Here is a 24515-nt window from a genome sequence, read left to right as displayed (position 1 = left end):
TGAAAATGCATCACCCTACCATACAGTATACAGTGATGCAGATACCTTCTGCATTGCTAAAATATGACCTGATCATCCACTCGGAAGTCTAAAATTATTTTCTTCAATAGTTAGTAAAGCAAAATGAGAACAGAAAATAGGGAAAGAACTAAGGAAAGCACAAAATTTACAAGTTTTCCTGTAAATCATCTAAGAAACAGGAGAATTCAGCAATTTCAGAAAATACAATTTCATGCTTTGATTTTTTTTTTTAATACATAGAAATTTATTTTTTTTTATCCACCAGAACTGTCATTAAAACAAGTCTATAGAAAAATATTTTACTTCTTCATTTGTGGCAAGTTCCTCTCTGTGCAGTACTTACAGAAACGGTGAAAGGAGTGAGTTTCTTCTTGTTAATAGCCCTTTCATCAATTGTATCTGGTTGTGAAAAGTTGATCATTTTGCTAAGGAAGAAAAGTCAGAGTATATAATCAAATAATATATTTTATGTCAAATGGAAGTTTGAATAAACTCCTAATACTTCAAACTAGCTATAAATATTTCTGACAAGATAAAAAAAAGGACCACCTCATCCTCTAAACCTCCTCTCCCTGTTAAATAATTGCATGTTCATCCAGAAAACCCTAGATAAATGTAATTATAAGAAACTTGAGCAATTGGGTTTTATAGTTAAGCAACAGAGCAAGTTTGTGCTGTCAAATAACGTTCTTGAGAAGATTAAAACTGTAAACTGAAGTAATGCAGTCTCTACTGAAGTCTTTGTAATATAATCAATGTATTTCCCCACTGAATTTCTATAGTATCCTGCATCTACAAAGATCTCAAAGACTAATTCACATCAATACTAATATGCTAATTCCTTGTTACCATGGTGTATGAACAAGCACTATTAGTCTACTTTAACTAGCAAGTTACAGCAGACTAAACTTAAAAGAACTACTATATGCTCTCTGTTTTACCACAGATTTAATTCAAATGTTAATGTTTAAATTCCTCCGATCCCATGATTTAGTAACTACATTTAGTAACTCTTAAAAATAATTGAAATAGTGAAGTTTTCTAATTATTTCAGCTAGTTAATATATGAACTGTGTAATTACCTCCTTTATAAACAGCCTGCATATATCTGATGTATATAATTATGGACCTGAAGTGGAAACCCACTTATGTAATATATGCACAGAGTTACATAAAAAATTTACTAAAAATAACATTTCTCTGGGCAAAGAGATTTTCCCTATCTTTCACATTGGTTGAAATATTTAAGAGTTCAGTTTTGATGTTAAATCCTGTCAGAAATTTTCCAGTTCATGTCAGTGTGATCAACATTTAACCTTTGAGGTTAATTTCTTTCCTTTCTCACAACCCTGGACTCACCAAAGGAGAATGCCATCTGCAAGGGATTTAAAAAGACTGGCATCTGATGGATTCATGGGTAGGAGGTGCTTACAGTCTGGGTCATCTTGTAGAGCTTTATTTATCCAATTAACGAAAGCAACTTTTTCTTCCTCTGAAAAGAAAAACATCATTGAAATAATCTATAATCTCTTCCACGAACATAAATTACTAAGCATCAGACTTGGGTCAAAGAGGTTCATCTGCAACAAAACCCCTTAGTTTCACAGGGGCCAGTTATGGCAAGAATCAGACCAGTGGCAAAGAACACATAAAATGGTCAGTAGAGATTGATCTTTTCTCTACTGCACCCTCTAAAAATCTGGTGATTTTCTGAAGGACAACATAAAAATCATAGTGACATAATGGGGAAGATATCATCATGGCAGACTTCAAATTCAGTTTCTCAGCAATTACAGTGAAAAGCTGGAAATTTGTGGTCTGAGGTGTGCAACATTTCAGTCTATACACCTTGGTTTGAAATGCAGCATTTCGTTCTGCGTTCTACTAGAATTTCAGAGACTAGTGGTACTTTTGAGACTATAATCTGAATTACTGTGCTGTATTTAGCTTTGAGAAACTTTAAAAGTTTAGTACCTCAGGTTTAAATTCTTTTTCATATTCAGTGCAGGTTTTATTACTATGTATCTAAGAATGCTTATTGGGACAACAATCAAGTATCAGTATCCAAATTCCCAGACAGTACAGGTGGTATTCACCTCACTTACCTCAAGAAGCATACAAGACAGGTACCTACCCCTGATTCATTACCCTTCTTTCATAGTCAGTGGGAAGAAACATGAAATTCTAGTGCATGCTTCATCTCATCATAAATTAGATGGGTGATGAGGCCAGGTCAGATGAATTGCACTCTAGTGAGGTCAGTTTCTCTCCACCAAAAGTGAAAGGGAGTCTAAACAATTAGCTCTGATGGTGTCCCCCTTACAGGCACCCTTTGAGATGGAACACACTCCCTGCTTTGGAGATACACTAAATTCAGCTGGTGCTATAAGGATGATACCTAGAGAGAGGGTATCACCACCTTTAGCTAACTGAAGTGAATCTTCCTATATATAGAATCTTAACACACTTCTGGAACCACAGCAAATCCCAGACTTGAGTCAATCAAAGAAGTTGCAATAACACTTATTGCAATATGATCCTGGAAGAGGGTTACCATTCTGACCAGGAGCTGCAATGCAATTAGGCACAATTACCGACTTAGGTGACATGCAGCAGGTGAAGGTAGAAAGAAACAGAGATTAAATATTAAAAGCCACTTCTCAAGTATGAGATAGGCTATGCAAAAAATCATATGGGAGTGAACAATTCTGTAACTGCACAGAGACAACTGAGGAGGTCCTTTCATCCAGAAAGGTTATATAGTGTGTTGGGTTTTTTTCATTTTAGTTAAAATTGTGGAAAAGAGAATGGGGATTCATTTTTATCTGAATATAGGAATGATTAGATTAGCATGTAATGAGGCCAAAAACTTGACTAGCATTACTAGAAGTACACCAAAGGGGCCATTTATTCTCACCACCACCACACGCTATCAGTGCTTGTTTTCATTTTTTTTCTCTCACAAAGATGCCCAACTTAACTCCGAGGGCAGCATGAAACTAGCAACAACGCAAGAACACACATATTAAACTATCACCCACACTTATCTTGTCCATCTCCACATGCTTTCTCTATGTTAATTTGCTTTCAACAGCAACACTTTTCAGTTTTTTTTCTTCATCTGCAGTGCAAATTTCAAGTCTTCCTCCATGCAAAATTTGCTTGTGTTTAATTATGTCTTACCTGAATAAGAGTGCTGTGTCCCCTCACTAGATATTGCTGATGTTCCCCCAATTGCTGTAATACCTTGCTTTTTGTTTATTGATTTTCGGAAAGATTTGCTAACATCTTTACTTTTCAGTTCTTGAATTATCTGGAATAAAACCGAAATGAGAACACATTTTGTGACTGATCATACCTTCAAATAACTAAGCGTTAACTCATGTAAGTACTCAAGAGTCAGTAGTTAACATGACTGCCTTTGGTATTTACACTGACTTCTGTTCTGAAAAAAGTTTACTGTATGGGTAAAACTTGTTTAAATCCTTTCATGAAACTTGCATACTGGATATCTAATATATTATTTCTCAGTGAGTACCTCAAGTGCTATGTTTATTAAGCCATCATGCAATCTAAAAAAGTAAACATTCAACAATCTACACAATTTTGCCACAGATATTTTGGTAAACTGAAGAAAACAACTGAAGATATACACATTTTCAATGACTATAGCATATTTCTTCCACTTCATTATATGTTTTACAGTAAAAGGTTACTGTATGATAGTTACACATGCCCTTAAGCAAGCTGATACCATTTTCTACCTTCCTGCAATGTAAACCACGCTGGATATACTGATACATCCTAGATTTACCCAAATACTGTAGAGGTCTCAAAACTGACAGTGAAGTATAAGTAACAGATACAGTTCCATACCTGGATGCAAATACTTGCATCTCACATACGAACCATTGAAAAATTAGAATCTTAGAAAGAAAGATCAGTAACTAGTTCAACAAGCAACCTGCTGCAATTAGCAGCAGTACTCTGAATTCAAAGCAAAACCCAATCATCCCCAAACACACACACAAACCAAAAGCCTGAAGTTTTTGTTTCTCTTAAATAAAGCACACTAGTGAGTGATCCACATTTAAAATGTCTAAACTTTCAAATTTGTTCACTAAAAATGAAAAACTGTACCTCGCTCCCAGTATAAAATAGCCTTTAGGATAGAGATTAAGCATAGCAGCACAAGGATTAGTTTATCACTAAGAAAATTCACATACCAGCATCTAATTGTCTACTCTTTTGTCATAGCAAGGGCTGACCCACTGACCCAACAGTTCCTAAAATATGTAGTCCATCCCCTTATCTTTGAGGAAATAGAAAGTAGGACTGATTAAAACTACTGTGGTCTCACATGCTGCCCAAATGAGATCTACTAAATTAAATAGGAGAGTGAAACATAAAGACTGGAAAATAATTATAAAGGATATTGTAAATTGTCACATAAAACTTTCCCATTCTCAAAATATTAGTTATTTGTACCAAAATAGTACTGAGTTGTACCACCTCATTCAGTTTTCTATCCTAGTTCTTAACAGGTATCAGACAGTAGGAAAACATCCAAATGGAATGTCTTACAGAGACAAATTCTTCAAAGTTGATTCTTCCATCCTTGTTGCTATCTGTCACGGCAATGATTTTTTCTACAATCTCACGGACCTTGTAACCAGGCAAGGGCAGACTTGCTTCTTTAAACAGGTCCTGAAGCTCATAATCACTGACATACCCACTGTTGTCAATATCTGTAAAATGAAAGCACAAGCTGTTTTTATAGTTACGTGAAGAACCAAGTATAGTAAATGTGAAGAATAAAGTATTGAGAAATACAACTTTAGGGGACAAGTATTTTTTCTTCTGACATAGTAAGTAAGCAAGCATGAAGGAATACTTGTGGATTAGAGGCACCACTGGCCAGGAGTTGTGCCATCTTGTCATGTATTTTCTCAGGAACTTTCTTACAATCCCAAAGCACACCTATAGCAAGATGACAAATCTGTTTAAGTTTTTTTTAGGATTCCCAACAAAATCCTCTGTAAACCTTTAAGTGAAAGGAAGATCAATTATTATATTCTTACTGTTGATATTATACCATTTGCAATGAGTAAACTCAAATCTGATGCAAGTTATTAGAAGAGCACACTTATACAAGAAAAACTACTTACACAGGAACTCTGCCTGACTACATTTTTTCTTATCCTAATTTGATATTTTCTGTTCTTTAAACTTCTGTTGTGATTAGGCTTACCTGTGAAGAATAAATCTGGGATGTATCTGTTTATTAAAGGTGACCTTCCTTAATCTATTAACTAACTCTGCTGGGAGCAATTTGTACTGCCACCTTCATTTATACTTGGCTCCCAAGACCACACGTCAGGAATATCCATGTACAACAAAGTATCAGAATGCTTTTTTCAACAAGAGGTATGGTATAGCTCCACAATCGTGGAAAGAAATGAATGGCTGTATTGCATAAAAATAAATTGAGAAAAATTCAGTATAATTTCTGCTACTTATGATGAAATACAGAGCAGCATGGAAGTAATCAAAAATATTCTTTGTACTTCCACTTTAGGCCAATCTGTGTGCAGAAAGGTGTCTTGAATTCTTGTCTTGGTATAAAAGAAGCATCATTTTACACACCTATAATATGGTTTTATCCAATGTATTGCATAAATGAATCAGTAACATTAACTGTTCCTCAGTTTTTTTAACACCTATGCATATTTCCATATATACGTATACACATATCTATACAAGCAGAATTTGAGAATGTCCATTGATATAGTCTTTCCTGTACTGCAATGTCTATGCAGTGGAGAGAAGTACTTTTAAAAGGAGAAAAGCTATAGTCCATATGTGGTATAGATGAAGCCCAATCAAATAGAAGAAATCATATCCAGCATAACTAGTGCTGGATATAATGCCCACCATTTTATATATTTAATGCTAATATTTTCCATGTTTGACAACAATTTTCAGTCTCTTTCATGGTCATACAAAAGCTCCTGAAAAATATGAATCAATAGTATTCTCCCAGTTCTATAAATGATGCATCCAAGATAAGTTAAGAGAACATCACAACCAACACAGTGACACAGAAACAGAAGCAAAATGGCATGGCCGCTTTTCTGACTTGCCACTTTTTTTTTTTTTTTTTTCCTTTTACTAGTTGAAACACCTTTCTTCATATTGCCTCTAGTATCAGAACTCAGCCAATAATACCAGAGTGGATGTATACGCATCACATTACAGAAGGGCAAGCAGAGAAACATGCTTTCATCTCTAGCCATAATCGATTGCTATATAGTAATTTCCCTGTAACCCACACTACACTATGTAGCCTCTATACAGCTTCATAAGAAGTCCACATTTCACTGCTGACAAAAGGCTAGAAACAGCTGTTAAAAAAACCACTTCTTGTGGTTTTGATACTACCAACAATTCACAAATCACTACATAGACAAACTTTGCACGTGTATTATTCCATCCACTGTCTGGCTTGCAGACATGTAACACATGTAATAACAGGGATGGTATAAAAAGCAGAGGACATGCTCACAAACTCACTCAGATTACCAGCTATTTTATTTCTCCAGGTTCATCTTTCACTGAGTGTAAGTTTCCACGATGACAAGCAGAGAGTTAAATACATGCCTTTTCTCTGCTTATCAACATAGCTGTGAGCAGCTTACCCATAAAGACATTGGAAATGCAAAAAATGAAAAAAGCTAATTATGATTAATTTTTGTATTTTACAGAAAGCATAACATAGTAAGGAAGAAAATGCTTTTCAGTGAGTAGGAGCAGTACGGACAATTCTTATAGGTGAAACATTAAAACGTGCAGAAAAGAAAGAATGCAGATGGTGAAACCCAAATTTCCAGCAGACAGATACATGTACACAGTGCTCTTTTCTTTGGTCTGTCTTTCTAGCTCCTGCAGGCTATAGACTTTTTGATCTACAGACTACAGAATCACAGAATCATCTAGGTTGGAAGAGACCTTGAAGATCATCCAGTCCAACCATTAACCTAACACTGACCAGTTCCCAACTACACCAGATCCCTCAGCACTATGTCAACTCTACTCTTCAACACCTCCAGGGATGAGGACTCCACCACCTCCCTGGGCAGCCCATTCCAACACGTAACGATCCCTTCTGTAAAGAAATGCTTCCTAATATCTAGTCTAAACCTTTCCTGGCACAATTTGAGGCCATTCCCTCTTGTCCTATCACTTGTTACTTGGTTAAAGAGACTCATCCCCAGCTCTCTGCAACCTGTCAGGTAGCTGTAGAGGGCGATGAGGTCTCCCCTCAGCCTCCTCTTCTCCAGACTAAACACCCCCAGTTCCCTCAGCCGCTTCCCGTACGACCTGTGCTCCAGACACTGCACCAGCTCCGTTGCCCTTCTCTGGACACGCTCGAGTCATTCAATGTCCTTTTTGTAGTGAGGGGCCCAAAACTGAACACAGGAATCGAGGTGCAGCCTCACCAGTGCCGAGTACAGGGGTGAGATCCCTTTCCTGTCCCTGCTGGCCACGCTATTGCTGACACAAGCCAGGATGCCATTGGCCTTCTTGGCCACCTGGGCACACTGCTGGCTCCTGTTCAGCCGGCTGAATATGACTATGTACATCAAGATGACTGTGTCATAGCAACTCATGAATTACCTTCCATGGATGTAACTTACTCCTTTAGCATTTCTACTATTTTTTTTTGGTCTTAGCAACATCACAAGTCAATAGGTTCAAGTTTTTATTATGTGTCATGAAGTTACTTCTTTTTATTTTAAGCTTTATGACTCTACTGAGCCTCACATGATACTTATATTGACAGAAACGGAGTATTCCCTCTTCAGCTTTCCTGCAATACTCATGGTCTTACAGATCTTTAAACTACAGTTTTTTCCATAGTCTCTTTACCAAGCTAGAGACTCCTACTTTTTAAGGCTTCTTGCCTAAAGAGACCCTGTTCCTCCATTATGAATGATTACAAATACGTTTGATTTGCTGAGCTGCACAGTTACACATCACCCTCTCAGAACTGCAGCGTATAAGAAATAAATCGGATGAACTTTAACAACACTACTGCAATCTGGAAATAAGGGTTACTTGCTATATAATTTCTCACTCTGTTTACTCTCTGATTAATCTGCAAACATTCTGTCAAGCATACAAAATTGTACATTTATTAATATCTGCTAGCAACAAAAGCAAGATTGAAAAAATCTCCAAGTTTAGCTTACTTAAAATGAAATCCAATCCAATAAATGAAAAGAGAAATTACTAGTTCACCAAAGCATGCAAGTAAAGCAAAATCAAAGTGTCAGTAATAAAACATGAAACTACATTTAACAACTGAGGTTTAATCAAACTTTTTTTTTTCAGATTGAAGGAGTTCAGAAAACTGAATTTTGAGACCTATGATGTTGCATATACAATGGCACAAATAATGCCATTGCCCAGCAAGAAAATGTATCTGTTTTCATTAATGAAGTTGAAAGAAATGAATAAACACATAGTTTCAGTGAAAATAAAGAGATTTTATGTAACCATTCTTATTTTCTTCGATATTACTGGCAACAGAGAAGGAAAACATTGTCCTACCAAAATTAACTGATCCATAAAGGATTTCTTCCACAAATCCTACATGGCTTTGCAGTGTTACTGGCATGCTTATTATTTTCTTAATTAAAACATACCTATTTTACTGAATGCTTCTCTTAGTTCTTCAAGCTCTTCACGAGAGATAGTAGTTATGTTGTTTTCCATCTCTGGACAGCAAGACGTGTTGTCCTCAATTGCCTATACCTAATAATAACAAACAGGAAATATATAAGGCTTTAATTCCAAGCACACAGAAATACAAGTTATTGATCTTTTCAATACAGGGTACCAGACCTGAATGACATTTCCAGGCCTGGCACAGTTAAAACATTACAAACAACACTTTAAAGCACATCAAACACCTAGCAATTATTTTCGCTCTAAGAGTGACTGAGAATCCACAACAGCAGCACCTGTTTTCATCCACTTAATGCTTTCATTTGCATAGAATAAGCACTGACCAACAGTCGACCTCCATTGCTTGAGTGGTTTTCCAACATTAAAATTGTCACCTTACATTTCAACAAACAAGCTTTAGAAAACTTAATTTCTAAAGTGCAACGCAGTATCATTGCCGATTCGTGGTTAGTGATAGGACCTAGTCCCGCAAAGCACTGAGCCCTCCAACATTTGCGCAGTAGTGAACCTCAGTGGGACACTTTGAAGGACCTGCTTACAATCAGTGGGTGAATGCTGATGAGCCTTTCCACAGCTGCTGCAGAAGTTACCACCTCCTGACCTTTACTCCACTCTTCTGACAAGTCTGTGGTCTCGTAACACTGTCAAAGAGCTGAATAATGGCTTTTGCTGAGCACACAGATTGGAGTCTCAATGTGAATCTACTTTCTCTACCCAACTCCATAAAAAAGCAAAACAAAACTGAAGGCTGATAAACCCCCATGACAGATCCTTGCCCACTTCCTCCTATCGAAGCTTTACTACAACAGAATGATTCAGACCCTTGTTAGTAAGTGCAAGTTTGTAAAGAAGTCGCACACTATCATCTCAATTCGCAGGCTTGTGTTTGCATTTGCCACCTTCCACTGTGCACAATAAGCCAGCTTAGAGCAGCATCCATCTGTGTGTGCTAAACTCTGAACAGCACTGGGCTGTAGAGAGCACAGCGCACTACACGTGGAGCTGTGCCTACCATAAAGTAGAAGTTTTGTCTTTGGTTTTACTTTGTAAGTATAAAGTGGCAAAAATCCATCATACATAAGTATTTTCATCAGAGTTGTCCTATACTTGTGTATGTTCTTCTTTCCGGTTTAGTGTTTTTGCTTTAGCGCAAGAAAAATATTCCTGTAATGGCCAGGTTATTATTTGCTCATAATAATTATATTCAGATCTGCTATATGCAGCTGCTTCTCCCCCAGAAATCATACATATAAACAGAACTGTACTGGGTGAGACACTGGAAGGGGAAAAAACCTGAATTCAACAACTGGTTTTATCATGGGCAAGACCATACCTTTGATTCCCACCTTTATAAATCCTGACTAATCAGGTTACAAACCTTCCCAGTTCAGGGACTGTCCCATAACTAGATGGTTCCACAATGCTTGCAACAACAGGATCCCTCTAAGGGGATCTTCTGTAAGACTGTAATAATGGAATCAGAATTTGGTTCACAATAAAAGAGATAAAACATTATCGATCTGAATTTCTGTTAGAAAATAATTTCTTCCCCATTATGGTTGAGTCCATTTTGTTTCAATCCTTGACAATCTCACATCAAGAAAAAATACAAATGAAACAACTGAACAGGTCACCAGCACACAAGAGGAGAGGTAGCAGGCCACTACATCAGCTGCAGTTTGCTGGAGGTTTACTAAGGAGTGAATACAATACTGCTGATATGAGTTATACATACTCAACTGTGAAAACAGGTTTAATACAAAATCAAATAGTTGTGGTCAGCCACAGACAGGTATAACATTGCCTAACTACATTAATCACTGAAGCATCTCCTGATTTCAGAATTATAAGCAGTGACATCACTGCTGGAGATTATTTCACTGAGAAAGACAAACTTCTGTATTAGTGATGTCAAAGCCCGACACATTCTGCAACCGGGTGGAATGTCTGTTTATCAAATTGGCTTTCCCTGCCTACCTATGAGAGGGGACCAAGCAAGAAGTATAGCACAACCTGTTGGTTTGCATAGTATTCACAGGTTGTCCTTCTTTGCTTGGAGATGAAGAGCACAGGGTCAGTCTGTCTTTCTTCTGTAGCTACCACCAGTTATACAGAAGTGGGGATTCCCACTGTATCCAATGCCTAAGGCTGTCAATATTCTAATGTCCTCATATTTAAAAAGTATCTTTCGGGAGAAAAAGGAGACATGATACAACTTGTCAAAAAACCCCATCTGGATTCAAAATTGACTTGCAAATATTAAATTGTTAAGAAACATAGTTACTCAACATATTTGGACACTATGTTGAAAAGCACCTTGCTGAATGGAGACTCAGGTAACCAGAAATGAACTTGTTGAGGATATTGGGACTGACAATTTTACTCAAACCTACCAGCCCAAAGCTATGTATTACGGCATTCCTCCTCATACTATTTTGCCTTTTGTTGAACCCAGAATGATACACTTTTTGTCATTTATATTCATATTCTATATGTTATTAAATGAGAAACTCAGCTTTTGAGATTTCTTAACTGTAACACACGTAAATTGTGTCTTAAATGCAACACACGTAAATTGCTAAGCGGTTTTCAATAAGATGATTTTGATTCTCTCAATACCATTTTGATAAATTCAAAGTAAGTTTTTACCTTTGATTTTCTAACACAACAAGCAATGGGACAATCTTTTTGCTACTGTTTTTACTGTTGGTAAGACAACTCAGTATGGGAGAGAATGAACTATCCTATACTATGAAATACTTGCTAAGAACTCTTGATCTGTTTGCAATGAAAAAAATACTCTGCAGGAAATGATGGAAAGGTATCTAGAGTAAAAACCAAAATGCTGAACGAGGTATCCTGCATGTAGCTAAACCTGTATGCATAATGACACAAGTAACACTCATGAGCTAGCAACGAGTAGCTCCCAACATTTTTCAAAATACTATTTTTAAATAAACAAAGCAACTATGTGTTCAAAATACTATAAAATACTGTGACTGTTTTAAAGAACATTTTTAATTTTTATTATTTTTTTTTTAAATCTTTGGGGCTTATGTTTTAAGGTTTGTGCTTATCTGAAAAAATGAGCGCTAGATATTTCCTTCAAAAACAAAATGACTTGAAAGTTATTCTCATGTTAATAAACTTCAACTGAGAGTCAGGGTTTTAAGGAAAACAAATAACATGAGATGTGGTGAAACCTTTTAAGATAGCAACTGTTTTGCCAGACCATTCAAGAAAATACAAGAAAATTTGTCACGGGAGTATGTGACTACTGTCTCAAAGTACAAAAAGTGAAAATATTTATTTGGGCTCTATCTGTAGCATAAGCATTTATTTATTTACTCTTAGTCTGCTGTATAAGAGAAGAAAGAAGTTATGTGCACTATGTAACTGATTATCATCTCAGCAAATGTTTCTGCTTCTTTTAAGGCAGTCCTTCACTTTTCTTCCTTGATGCTATATAACATTTCCATAGTAATTTAGTTTTCTTCCATGACGCTATATAAAATGAGTTCTTAAACAACAGTGGGTTCTTTGAATGAGATCTTGTCTATTGTACTTGCGTTGGCATTTTCTGTGTCTTCATTGGGACTGTTCCTCTGGGTCACACAGGATATGGCCTTGAATGCGGGTGGTGAGCTAAGCCTTCTTCCTTCATGTCACTCTATCTTAAGTACTAAAATCCTACTCATCCATTTTGCTAAGCTCACTAACAGCATGTACTAGTCTTCATATGAAAAGAAAAAACCCTAACACTGAAAATACATATTCAGGAAAAATTATTTTACACACAGATGTTTCTGGAAGTGCAAGTACCCTGACTGGAAACCTGATGTGGCAATTGAAAATAAAGAAATAATAAACTGTGGAAAAAATAGGGAAAAACATTAAAAACATTTAAATCTAAATTACTAAGGACTCTGAAGCTGCAAAAAAACCCAGAAGACAGTCCTCTGAAATACAAAACCAGCATGTCAAGGCATAAGTGAAATATTTAGACACGCAGGTGCAAAAGACAACACCACTTGTCACACTGTTAATGTTTTTAACTGTTTACCATTACCATGAGTCAGATTTTATAAAAAAAAAATTCTGCAAAGTTGCAATGCAATTAGTGTCATTCCTCCCCTTTTATGATTTACAATTTAGATTTTTCATCATATTTTATTTCAGCAAATAGCAATCTTTGATTTCCAAATATGTTGGTTATTTCAATAACACAGTAGAAACATCTGTTCCTGAATGAAGCAGATAAATAAAGCTAATACTCTGCTCTAGAGAGACAGTCTTAAATACCCTATTATATAATTACAGGGTAAATTAGCTGGTCAATTGAATGGCCATAAGTGCTGCAATCATGGTTTTGGCTTTCAGGAGAGATCTAGTTTGAGCAATCAGAAACAACACCTAAACGAGTCAGACATTTCAGACAATTTCAATGTAGAAACAGGAACCTTCTATCTAAGCTAATAAATACCTTGCACATATAGTATTATCAGCATCCAAGATGACTCAGTCCACAGGCAATTCTGACAAGGTTTAGCATTAACCCTCCAAAGACACGTGTCTATTGGAACTATGACTACCTGCTGAAGGATACATTCGTTTAGAAAGAACACATTTCTCTCTATACTCTGGTAGCGTTCATATGACACTTGGATTTTCTGCCACCTATGCTTACATTAAACCATCTCCTGCTGCTCCAGGACAGAGTAGATACAAACATTGTTTTTATGCTGAGAAAGTGCCCTTGATCTTCCTTTCAGTCCTTGCCAACCTGTTTAACGTGAACTGACAATATTCATCCATCCCGAGCCTGCCTTCTACACCTGGAAGGGTTTCTGTATCTAAAGACAATTGACCAGAGTCTCCTGGAAATGTTTCACATCCAACATTAATACAAACTACTGTTTATACCATCGTGCTATTTCTTCGTGCATAGAGGAGTATCTGTGGCTGAGCAGCCATGAAGGATAAAGTGAAGAGGCCAGACAGCAGCTCCTGCAGCTTTTTTGACCCATTATCAAAGCTGTCAGAAAAAACAGAGCAGTTAATTGGCAATCAGGCCCAATAGTTTTCTCCAATCCTGCAGGCAACTGGCAATCTCTTATCCAGCTCTTAATTTCAAATTCTATTTGCCTTGTTTCCACAAGCAGCTGCTTCCGCAACAACAATGGACATTACAAATGCTGACTTAAGAGCTTATTTTCTTTTGTTGCTGTTCTTTTTGTCTGGCGTTAAGGACACACCTCTTCTGTCCCTGATGCAAATACCACTCTATTGCTGCATCATCCTTAAATCCGTTGTTTCTAATGACAGCCAGGCTAGCATAATTTACAAGTACAGGTTGTGCTTTTATATCAATAACCAGCTGATTATTAGTACGTACTGTCTACAACTACAAACATGAAAACTCTGCTTCTCTTATTGGGCTTTGAATCAAACTGCTATAGATTTTAATGCAAAAACCCCCCATAAACCCCATGGTTTAACCTGTAGCATTCCTGTGTTAGTTTATCTGGGATTCTTTAAACCAATATGGTGGAAACAGGGTAGCCTTCATGCACTGTCAGTCTTTTAAGATCTCACCAGATTAAACAGGTTCTACCCTCAGTGAGAAAATAATGCATTGTAAGATGTAAGACATATGAAAGGAATGTTAAAACAAGAATATGCAACATGTTCCCTTTAGAAAGGAGGGAAGAGAAAATGCTGCTGTATTTTAACTGATGAAATGCTAACTGAACATTAGAGAAAAAACTTGCATATCAGTTCCATTGCCAAAATTTTTATAACTGCTATTGATATACAGAATATTAGCTTTATATGAATACAAACAGTTTTCTCATGTCTTTTCAAGAAGATAAAACTGCCCAAGTTTTTGTTTGCTGTTTGTTTTTTGTGTTCCTCCCTAGCTTATACTGAAAGATCTTTTTACTTATGCTTATTCTTGATCCCCAAATATAAATATTATTAGAAGCCAACTAAAAATCAATCCTTTAACAATCTGAAAGGACAAACTATGTTCAGGTGGTCTGTAACAAAATAGCATTGGAGGTTAACTTTTTTTTAATTTACTGGAGATTAACTTCTATCTTACTGTGATAAATCCTTTAATCTTTATGACAAAATGAATAATCAATAGGGTTCAGTGACTTTACAATTTTTTTATTATTATAGTTTACACTGGTATAGGATACAGAAAGATAGCTTATCTTTCTCATATCAATGGAAAAGCTGCAGGAGACTTTAACAGGAGAGAAATACACTTCATGTTACCCAAAGTGAAAGAAGTCTTGATTGCAGAATACAGTCACAGAATACCAGGTTGGAAGGGACCTCAAGGATTATCAGCTCCAACCTTTCTTGGCAAAAGCACAGTCTAGACAAGACGGCCCACCACCCTGTCCAGCTGAATCCGAGAAGTGTCCAATGGTGGAGTTCCCTGGGGACATTATTCCAGTGCCTGATGGTTCTCATTGTGAATAGTTTTCCTCTTTCGTCCACAAACAGAATCTACTCAGGAGTAACTTGTACCCATTACACCTCATCTTTTTGATGTGACTCCTTGTAAAAAGGGAGTCTCCATCTTCTTTGTAGCCACCCTTTAAATACTGGAACATGGTCATAAGGTCTCCCCTAAGCCTTCTTTTCTCAGGGCTGAACAAAACCAACTTTCTCAGCTTTTCCCCACATGGCAGGCTTCCCAGTGCCTTGATCATATTTGTGGCCCTTCTGTGGACATTCTGCAGCCTGTCCACATCGTTTTTGTATAGTGGGGACCAAAACTGAACACAGTATTGCAGGTGTGGCCAGTCCTCTAAATATAGAAAGGAAGAATCTAATACACCTAGAATGATGAGCACTGGGTCTTATAAAGAAAGAAGATACAAAAATAGGTCCACTCCTAATGCAGCACAGAGGATGCTTGAAAACCTTTAAAACAGGAGAGCATGGAAAGGTCAAAGTAATTAGCTATATAAATACATATACCTGTATATATATAAAAAAAGATATTGGAACTGCTAAAGCACATTGCTTATTTCTGAAAGAAAAGGCAGGGTGTAATTATGGTATCAGGTACCGTCACTAACAGTAGTATGAAGTGGAAATTTCTTTAAATATCATACATTCAGTCTGAAGCTTCACTACCTGAAAAAGTCAGAGAGTATGCTTCTCAGCCTGTGCTTATAAACATGGCTGGATACATTTATGACCATCAAAAGTATTTAATTATTACAAGTCAGAAGATAACAATGAAGAAGTGTTATGCTTCAACAGATAAACTGACAACCCATGGAATTTTTTCTCAGTCTTCTATGTACAGCATTACACAGTGAACAAGATACAACTTAAGAGGGAAAAACTGAGGGGTTTTTAACAATTTCTGAAACTAGGCACTGATCTTTGCTAGAAGAAGGCTATATCAAATCAGCCAGCATGATATATTTTGTGCCCATGAAATATCTATCTTATGTAAGGAGGGCTAGATGATTTACATTGAAGTTAATTATTCACTCTATAGGAATTTATTCACCATAGTACAGAAACTCTGGTGAATAATAAAATCAACATTTTCCACTATGCCTTTAAGATAAACATGGGTGACTCAAGAACAAACAGTAAAACAAGCTGAGATACCTAACTGTTAAACTGGTCATGGGCCTGATCTGACTTCACTTACTATGGTATAAATACAAAATAATGAGGCTTAAATGAGGATGAAGAGCAATTCTACTATAAAGCAGATACAAGTTTACTTTAGAAAGATACCTTTCCATCCAAACAAAACGCCTCCAGCTTTCTCTGGCTGCCAAGTATACAGAATAGCCATGCAAATTCATCAACAGTATCAGTTTCACGTAGTTTCCTTCACATGCATCATTCAAGAGGATCTCAGACTGCCTCTGCTTTGTATTGTTGCACTCAGCAATCCAAATAAAAAACATTAATGGAAACTTTACCTATGTCAGAAGGACCAATTCTAGTAAATTGATTTTGAAAAAATGTTATTGCATGCAGAGTTCACAGAAGTACCTTTCCCAAAATATTTTGCAAACCTAACCTGTTTACAGTTTAGCTACACCAACACTTTGGGCTGAATTTGCCCAAACTGATTATCTTGAAGCATGTGTGACCTGTTCTGGTCTGGTTAATTAGTTATTTTTCTAAGAGTTCTACAAGTTTCACCTGCCTCCAGCACAGAGCTGGGAGCCCTTTATTGCCTGTTCTGTAAAAGGGACATGAAATCTGTCCACCCCATATCCACAGGCAAAGCCATGCCTACTCATACAACATTAACCTGGACGTTGCCTGATTTATAAAACTCAAAATTTCTGCTTGATTCTTTGAGGCTGTACTCTTTCATTTCATTTGCACTGCACATGCTGTAGTCCAGAATAACAGGCAATATGCAAGAATTCACCTCTGCAATCGCTCATTGTGGCTGCCAAGAGAAGGCACAGCACCTTCCCCTCCAGTTCTAAAGACCAAGGGGAAAGTAGGGATGTGAACTTCAGTCTTCCAAGTCTCACAACAGATTAACAGGCCACTTTTCCACTTCTCTTCATCTCATTTGCTTTAATAGACCAAGCTGTGGTATTAGTCAGCATGTCATCAAGAGCAAATCTGAAGCAGCGACATCCTCCATGAAACTGGGATGCTGAGGTGATACAATACCACTAGCCCTGCAGAGCTGCACACACAAGTTACTGCTTTCTAACTGCATTTTCTGATGTTTATAAATGTAGTCATTCATAACACACTAGTTGTGGTTAGGTGTCATTTTTGCAAGTAAGAACTGCGAGGAAATTAAATTTATGTATTTCTGCAATACAGCGTATCCTGGGCTCCCTACCTGTTAGCAAACCATTTCCACATGAAAAATACATGCACACAACTGTTTCCATGCAACAAGTAGCTTTTCTTTAGGACTTGAAAATACCAAGCAAATTAGTATGGCAAATACAGAAACAAGATTTTTCTCATTCATCTCTTGATAAGAGACAACATTTGTGATTTTCAGAATACAAAAATCAAATTGTCTGCAAAAACAATATACCCTTTAATCTGAAGCAAAATCATGCTAGTTTTGAGATGGGCTTTACATTTTGAAGTTTTTATCAAGTAAAATTAAGTATTGTGAACTATCTATATATTTTATGTAATTCAAAATATATAACATATTAGCTTTCCAATAAATTAGGGAGTACAGAATCAAAATATACACTATAAAATACTAAACAGTTGTGCCTTAAGAGTCAAGAAAGGGACACAAAAATCAAGTTGCCCTACAGAATATCTAACAGGGTTAAATTCAAAGAACTCTGATCCAAAGTAAAGGTTGAATAGAGTTAATCTGCTAAAGTGGCACTTGCTCTTGGTTTTATTATGCATGACCTTTGCCTTGGTGAAAGTTCAATAACAGCACGCACATGGTATCCAAGCACTGTCAAGAGAAGTACAGACATGTAAGGAAAATGACAGCACAGTAGGAAATTGAACACACTCAAACCATAAATCTTAATTATTTTTTATGCTATCTCAACATCTTTCATCAATTTCAAATATTTAATTCCTTTGCCAATTATCAGGCCTAGCATAAAGGACACAGCCAGCATAAAGATGAACCAATAACCAAATTGTATTTGATACAAAAGGGTCAGTACACGGGTGAGCGCTGGGGGTACAAACAAGTCAGTCAGGTTATACATAATGGACATCAATCCCACTGACCCCAACAACGACACCCCACGACCAACAAGGGGGGGAATAAATGGTGAAATGCAGTCTCCCATAGAAGGGACGGGAGACAACCGAGTCAACAAGCCAAACACATAAGACCAAGGAAGCCACACACTGAATCTCTACACAGCCCACGTTTACAAAAGCCAGACCTGACTGGAGCCCAGTCCCAGGGAGGCGGGAGGTCCTTCCCCAACAGGGAACTCTGCACAGGGCATCCCCCTCACAGACAGACACTGCCCCTGCCTGCAAGTGGTCCCAGCTTTTATCCCTCAGTGGACACCTGACCTTGGGTTACTGAATGCAGACACCTGGGCTCATTTACCCAATGGCTCTCCCTGCCAGGCCGGCCCCACCCTGGAGGGAAGCCTAAAGGCAAACTCACCCCCCCTTTGGGAAGGGCTGTGGGAATCACCCATATGTCAACCTTAATTTGGGGCTTGGGGTTGAAACCCCAGCATTTCAACAACATAAATATTTAATCAGGAAAAAGAAAAGGCATAAGAACTTTATGTTAAACATACCAACTATCCACTAACATGAGACTGTTCCCACTAAAAATTGTTTTCAGAACTCCTTGCAAATACAAGTAGCTTATGTTTTCATGGAAATGAAATAGAACAAACAATAATAGAGTTGCTACAGTCTACAGTAGAAAAGAAGGGTCCTATTATGCCCTTTAAATAAGTTTGAACCTACAAATTGCACGCAAACAGCTTGAAGACAGAGCTAAAGGTACACAAGTTTAAATGCCTGGGTGACTTCAGCTAGAAAGATGTGCCACCAGCCTATAGCAATTCAGCTCTGAAACACCCTAATCAAGTCTTATAGTTGGTCTAAAGAAGATTTGTTTCTTTTGCATTCAGCTCCTAGGTGGTGTTCTGTAGCTCACAACACACCTTATCAGATGCTACCACAGCAAAGGTACCATATTTAAGGAGAAGTTTTCCAGTTGTATTCCAACAATTTAAACAGGAGTCAGCAGAATTTGTGGATTTTCAGCATCTCTAATAATCATGCCATAAACTAGTGAATAACTTTAGAATTAAGTAACTCCAGTACAATGCAACAGTATTCCTTCCAGAGAGGGAAGCAGCTCTTTAGTGCTGCTATAGAAATGCAAATGTTAGCCTAAACAGAAAGGTTCCTCAAGGTCTCAGTTCCATAGTTCATTACACACACAGGAAGTCAGACATCACTGCTAACATTTTGATTTTACAATAATAAATTCTTGCATCCAGCAATAAAACCAGCATGCTGTTAATAGCACACAAGGACAGGAAAGAATAGGCAAAAACAGTGTCAGGAAAAGTGGGACTAGGTAACTCCCTTGGGAAACAAGAGATCATGCAGAACACCTTCCCTTTGTTGAGCAAACCCTACAATTTTCTCCTCTAGCCTATTAGAAAATGTACATTCCTAGAAGCCACTAGAATTGTAATACATGGGATCTTTGTGGGTGTGGCACTAACCTTCCCAATATAAATCATCTCAAGCATTGCTTGAGCTTCCACCATACTCTCCAGAGTCTAGTATAATTTTTATCTTTCACTGATACAGTTAAAACTAGTGCTCAAAGGAAATATCCCAGTCCTGGTATAAAACTCATGAAACTTGCAGCCCATTTCTGAGAGTGGTGTGGCTTATGCTTGAGAGACCCATTTTCACCTCTATGCTTCAGATACATAACATACTTACAGTCAGGTCTGCTTCTATGCACACTTAAAGTCACATATACTTTCAAAGAAAAATTTTATTCACATTAAGCATTAACATGTTTTCCTTAGACAACTCAAGAACACTACCAAGTCTGCCCACTATAACTCAAAATAATAATGGTAACAGAAGTGAAGCAAGCCCATCTCATCTTTTTATGCAAGAACCTGAATTTGGGTTTTTGAATATAAATTAAACATTTAAAGGCACTGTTCTGAAAGCAAAAATCTTGGTTTTCCATTTTACACATGGCAACATCTGTATTTGAGTGTCTATGGCTGCAGAGCTATATTCAAACTAATTAGCAAGGTATTAACAGTTAGGATGGGGCTCAAGACAGATTAAGGTGACTTGATGGAAGAAACGTCTTTAGAAGTGTAAACACCATAATGTTTACACTGGTCCAGAAGCGTTTGACTGAGCCTTGAACAGAAACCAGATTTGTCTGTCTTTCAACAAGCTCTATTAACTTAATATACTGTTTCCTTTTATATGACGTTTTCTTATCTCCTCACACCAGCAGTATCATTTGCCCTCTGGATGGATCATTTGATACTCTCCAAAAATCAGTTTATTATGTCCCATGCTGACTAGTCATTTGGCTTCCCCACACACAAATGTGCTAGGCCCTCCTTCCTTGAGAACTTCTGCAAGCTCCCATCAAGCACATCTTCTGCTCTTCCTATTCTACAAAGCTACCCTTCCCTCACTGACCTTGTCTCCCTATCCACCATCTTGACCAATATGAATGTCTTTGCTTGTATACTACTTCTAAATGCATCCACCCAGTGATCAGGCAAATGCCCTGTCTCTGGATGGACAGAGTTGGCAAGGCTCATGCTTTCCAATTAGCATTGGAAGCTGGTGCCTTGGATGCTGCCACCAAAAGTAAGGAGAAAATACGGGCTGAACCAATGCCACAGCCACCATAGCGCAGAGTGCCAAACGCAGAAATTGTGGCAAGATGAATGCCTACTAAGGTCAAAATATCACAGCAGTTTAAGTCCAAACTTGTTTCCTCTGTGAGATTTCCTTAAAGCAAACCATACTAAAATATAAATGGAAAGCCTACACTAATAAAAGCAAGTTCATTCAGGCACTCCATCCTCAAGTGATTCTTTTGTGCCTAGGCTGACATTACATATCAAGTTTACAACAGCAAAAAGGGAGTGAGTTAAAAGACAACAGCAAACGATACTTAATCTCTTTATTTCTCTGTCTAGGTTTATGCACATACAGCTTTTGTTAGCATGCAACTACAATGACAAATAAAAACTACATTATTTTAATAGGTAACTTCGATATAAATATTCCCTGATATATATCTTAATTAGAAAATAAATTAAACATTTTCATCAATAAGAATTTTGTCTGTGAACACAGCAAAACTCATGCTCAGAGCTTATGATGTGTTGACAAGACCTTAATTTGAGAGAGGAGCTTTCTGGGTGTCCCGTTAGTCTACAAGTAAGATTCACAACTTGGGGGTTATGCTTTAATTATTCTTCTACTTCTTTATTAAACTGTAGCACCACTAGTTAATTACTAAACAGAAAAGCTAACCAGAAGCAATAGTCATTATCCCAACTTTCCAGAAATAATCACAAGTCAGACCTTAACCAACTAAAAAAAAAAATATAAAGTGTCAAAGGGTTTTAAAGTTAACCATATGGAATGACATCTGTCTTCTGTTTTCACATTAACTTTTCAAGCTTTTCTCTGTAACTGGAAGGACCAGAAATTTGTTCTAAAATTAAACAGATCCTCACATAATTTCTCAACTCCACAAACTGTGACTTTTGAGAACATCTTCAGTTTTCATGGAAAGGTTAAACTATGAGAACTCATGATATTGTGGAAGTCACCAACTTACCATCTTCTGTCTCTAAATTACAATTTAAATAGAACATTTCTAAAAGTGATAATGCTACTTAAGTCAAGTAATTGCAATGTTATCTCCACCCCAGTATCTATAGTAAGGAAACAAAAGTAATCAGAAACATTAAAATACAACAAATAACACAGCTTTTCACTATCTATCAGCTTCTAGCACAGCAATTGTTATTACCAGTTTCACAGCCAAAATTCTGCTGCTATCCACAAATTACAGTTTCACATTATGAGCTTCAGTTTTTCAGTTTGCTGAATTTTGCGTTCCATCTACTACAGCCAAAGTGTACTCACCTTCAACTGTTTAATCTGTTAACAATATCACTAATCACCATTGCAAGGCTGGCAGGTTTTGTCCCAAGCCTCTACTACTTCCAGATTCAGTGCTGCTTGAGAGGTAGGAGATACTGTACTCTGTGTACTTTGCTAAGGAATTCATCCTTCTACGGCACTCACAACTTCAGGACAGTATCTTTTTCTTAAACCAGCTGGAACATTATGCACCATTTTTCTCTTCTCCGAGCATGAAAATAACATTTAGGTAGCATGTAAGTTAAAAAGCAAAACTATGAACAAAGCTACTGATGAATAAACAGAGGAGGCAGAAAAGGAGGGAGATCTTAAAACTGCACAACTGCAACACTCCAGAAAGCTACTGCCTTTATCCTTCCATGTGTCTGCACTCTGGTAGTCTGAAGTAGGAAACCTCAGCTTGGTACAAATACTAAAACTACATCAGAGCCCCACAGGCTAACTCTTGCTAATGAACCTAGTTTTAAGGTCATCCCAGAAGTTCGTCATGTGAAGATCATTAAGAGTAACAACAGAAATGCACATTCCTTCTCCTGCCCTCAGCAATTCAATTTACATGCACATATTCTTCATATTCTAGCTAATTGCAGTTACCAAGTCATACCAAATAGATGCGTGTTGCCAGAGTATTTTTGAGTTGTCATTAATTATCAGATGGCAGTATGACCTTCTGTCACCTGCTAATTCCTCATTCAACTCTACATGGTTCCAAAGATTATTAGAAGATTAGACTGATCAGCTACTATACTACAAGCAAGCAAGGATTTTCTGTCATGGAAAATTCACAGGTTATTTTTGCTTTTCTGCTCTCATTGGTCAAGCTAGAGGAAAGAGGAGGGTCTTCTACAACACACAGCAAAAGCAACTGGCAGCATTTCAAAACCACCAAGTCTCTGCAAAATCCACAGCTGCCTAAGTGCTACCCATTTGCCAGTTCATAGCCTTAAGGAGCTACGTTTGCTGAAGTGTTGAGGATAAAAGGAGCACATTGATAAATCTGAGTAACTACAGCTAAATAGAGTATTGTTTGTAGCTTCTAAACTAAAACACTATCGAAGGCACACATGAACTTCATTTGCTCTTGGTAATTAGACCAGAAGAAAACATCTATAGTTGTTGTTACCAACTGTCATTTTTAATCAAGAGAAAAAAGGAGGCAATTTCTGAGCACATTTTTTGTAACTAAGTTATTAAGAGCTTCAGCCTTAGGATTCATATGATTAGGAGACAGCTCTCATTTAAGAATACAAAGTTGTTTCTGGTGCTTAGGTGAACACTTTAACATCTGTCTTAAAAACCATCAGATATCAAAATTTAAAAACACACTTCATAAAAATCTTAGGTTTAGACAAATACTTTTTTTTTTTAAACAGTTTGAGCTGGCACCAGGAGCAGACATCCCTAAACATTTAAATCATACATTGCAACTTCGCAAAAAAAAAGTTTTTAAAAAATGAGTCCAAATATAAAATATAGCCAGGCACTTCTACTAAAATAATATATACATAACATTTTATTCACCTTCTGCAAAACTATTCATAAAGATATACATGATTTTGTTAACTAGAAATTTTGTTTCCTTTTTTTGTAATAAAAACAATCATCTTACAAAATAGTGCTAGGCTAGTAACAACCTTATAAACGTAAAAATCATGGTTTTTAAAGAAGTATTTGTTGCTTTAAAATGAATTACTTCAAGTCCCATAAAGTGAGAAAGATACACTTAAACAGTTATCTACAGTCTAGTAACTATAATGCACAATGCTTACTACACAGAAAGTCCTGTGTCTGGTCACACAGATTACCTTTGTAAGGAGTCTTTTTGCTTAGTTAAACGTTAATTCTGAGTATTCTTAAATTTAGTATGTATTTACATTTGCTTTGCGTTAGCCATTTTAAAATGCCTCACAGTAATGCGACTACTCTGCAGTAAATGCTAGTCTTCCAAAATTGCCAGATAACAGTCCAAAGTCTTTCTAAACAATGACACTTTCAAAGTAAAATATTAGTATTTCTTACACCATTTGTAAATCTTAACACTTGTTAGGATTTTGAGAGCAGATTTCCACATGTTC

General features: G+C 36.9%; 1 protein-coding gene across 4 annotated transcripts in view; it reads right to left on the bottom strand.

Annotated features, from left to right (window-relative positions):
• Window positions 1-24515, bottom strand: part of PLS1 (plastin 1) — a 50083-nt gene that overhangs the window by 18122 nt on the left and 7446 nt on the right. For 2 of the 4 annotated variants that reach the window (XM_074912070.1, XM_074912073.1), the window contains exons 2-6: window positions 8730-8838; window positions 4606-4769; window positions 3205-3334; window positions 1381-1513; window positions 365-446 (exon numbers count right to left, since the gene is read on the bottom strand). In XM_074912070.1, the coding sequence (XP_074768171.1) occupies window positions 365-446; window positions 1381-1513; window positions 3205-3334; window positions 4606-4769; window positions 8730-8799 (579 nt within the window). In that variant the 5' untranslated portion in view covers window positions 8800-8838. Of the gene's footprint in view, window positions 1-364; window positions 447-1380; window positions 1514-3204; window positions 3335-4605; window positions 4770-8729; window positions 8839-22422; window positions 22799-23044; window positions 23066-24515 lie in introns of those variants that run through there. The other 2 variants (XM_074912072.1, XM_074912071.1) reach the window with 2 other exon arrangements.

The sequence above is a fragment of the Athene noctua genome, chromosome 8 (genome assembly GCF_965140245.1).
Source record: "Athene noctua chromosome 8, bAthNoc1.hap1.1, whole genome shotgun sequence".
Lineage (NCBI taxonomy): Eukaryota > Metazoa > Chordata > Aves > Strigiformes > Strigidae > Athene > Athene noctua.
This window is presented reverse-complemented; position numbering and strand designations above follow the sequence as displayed.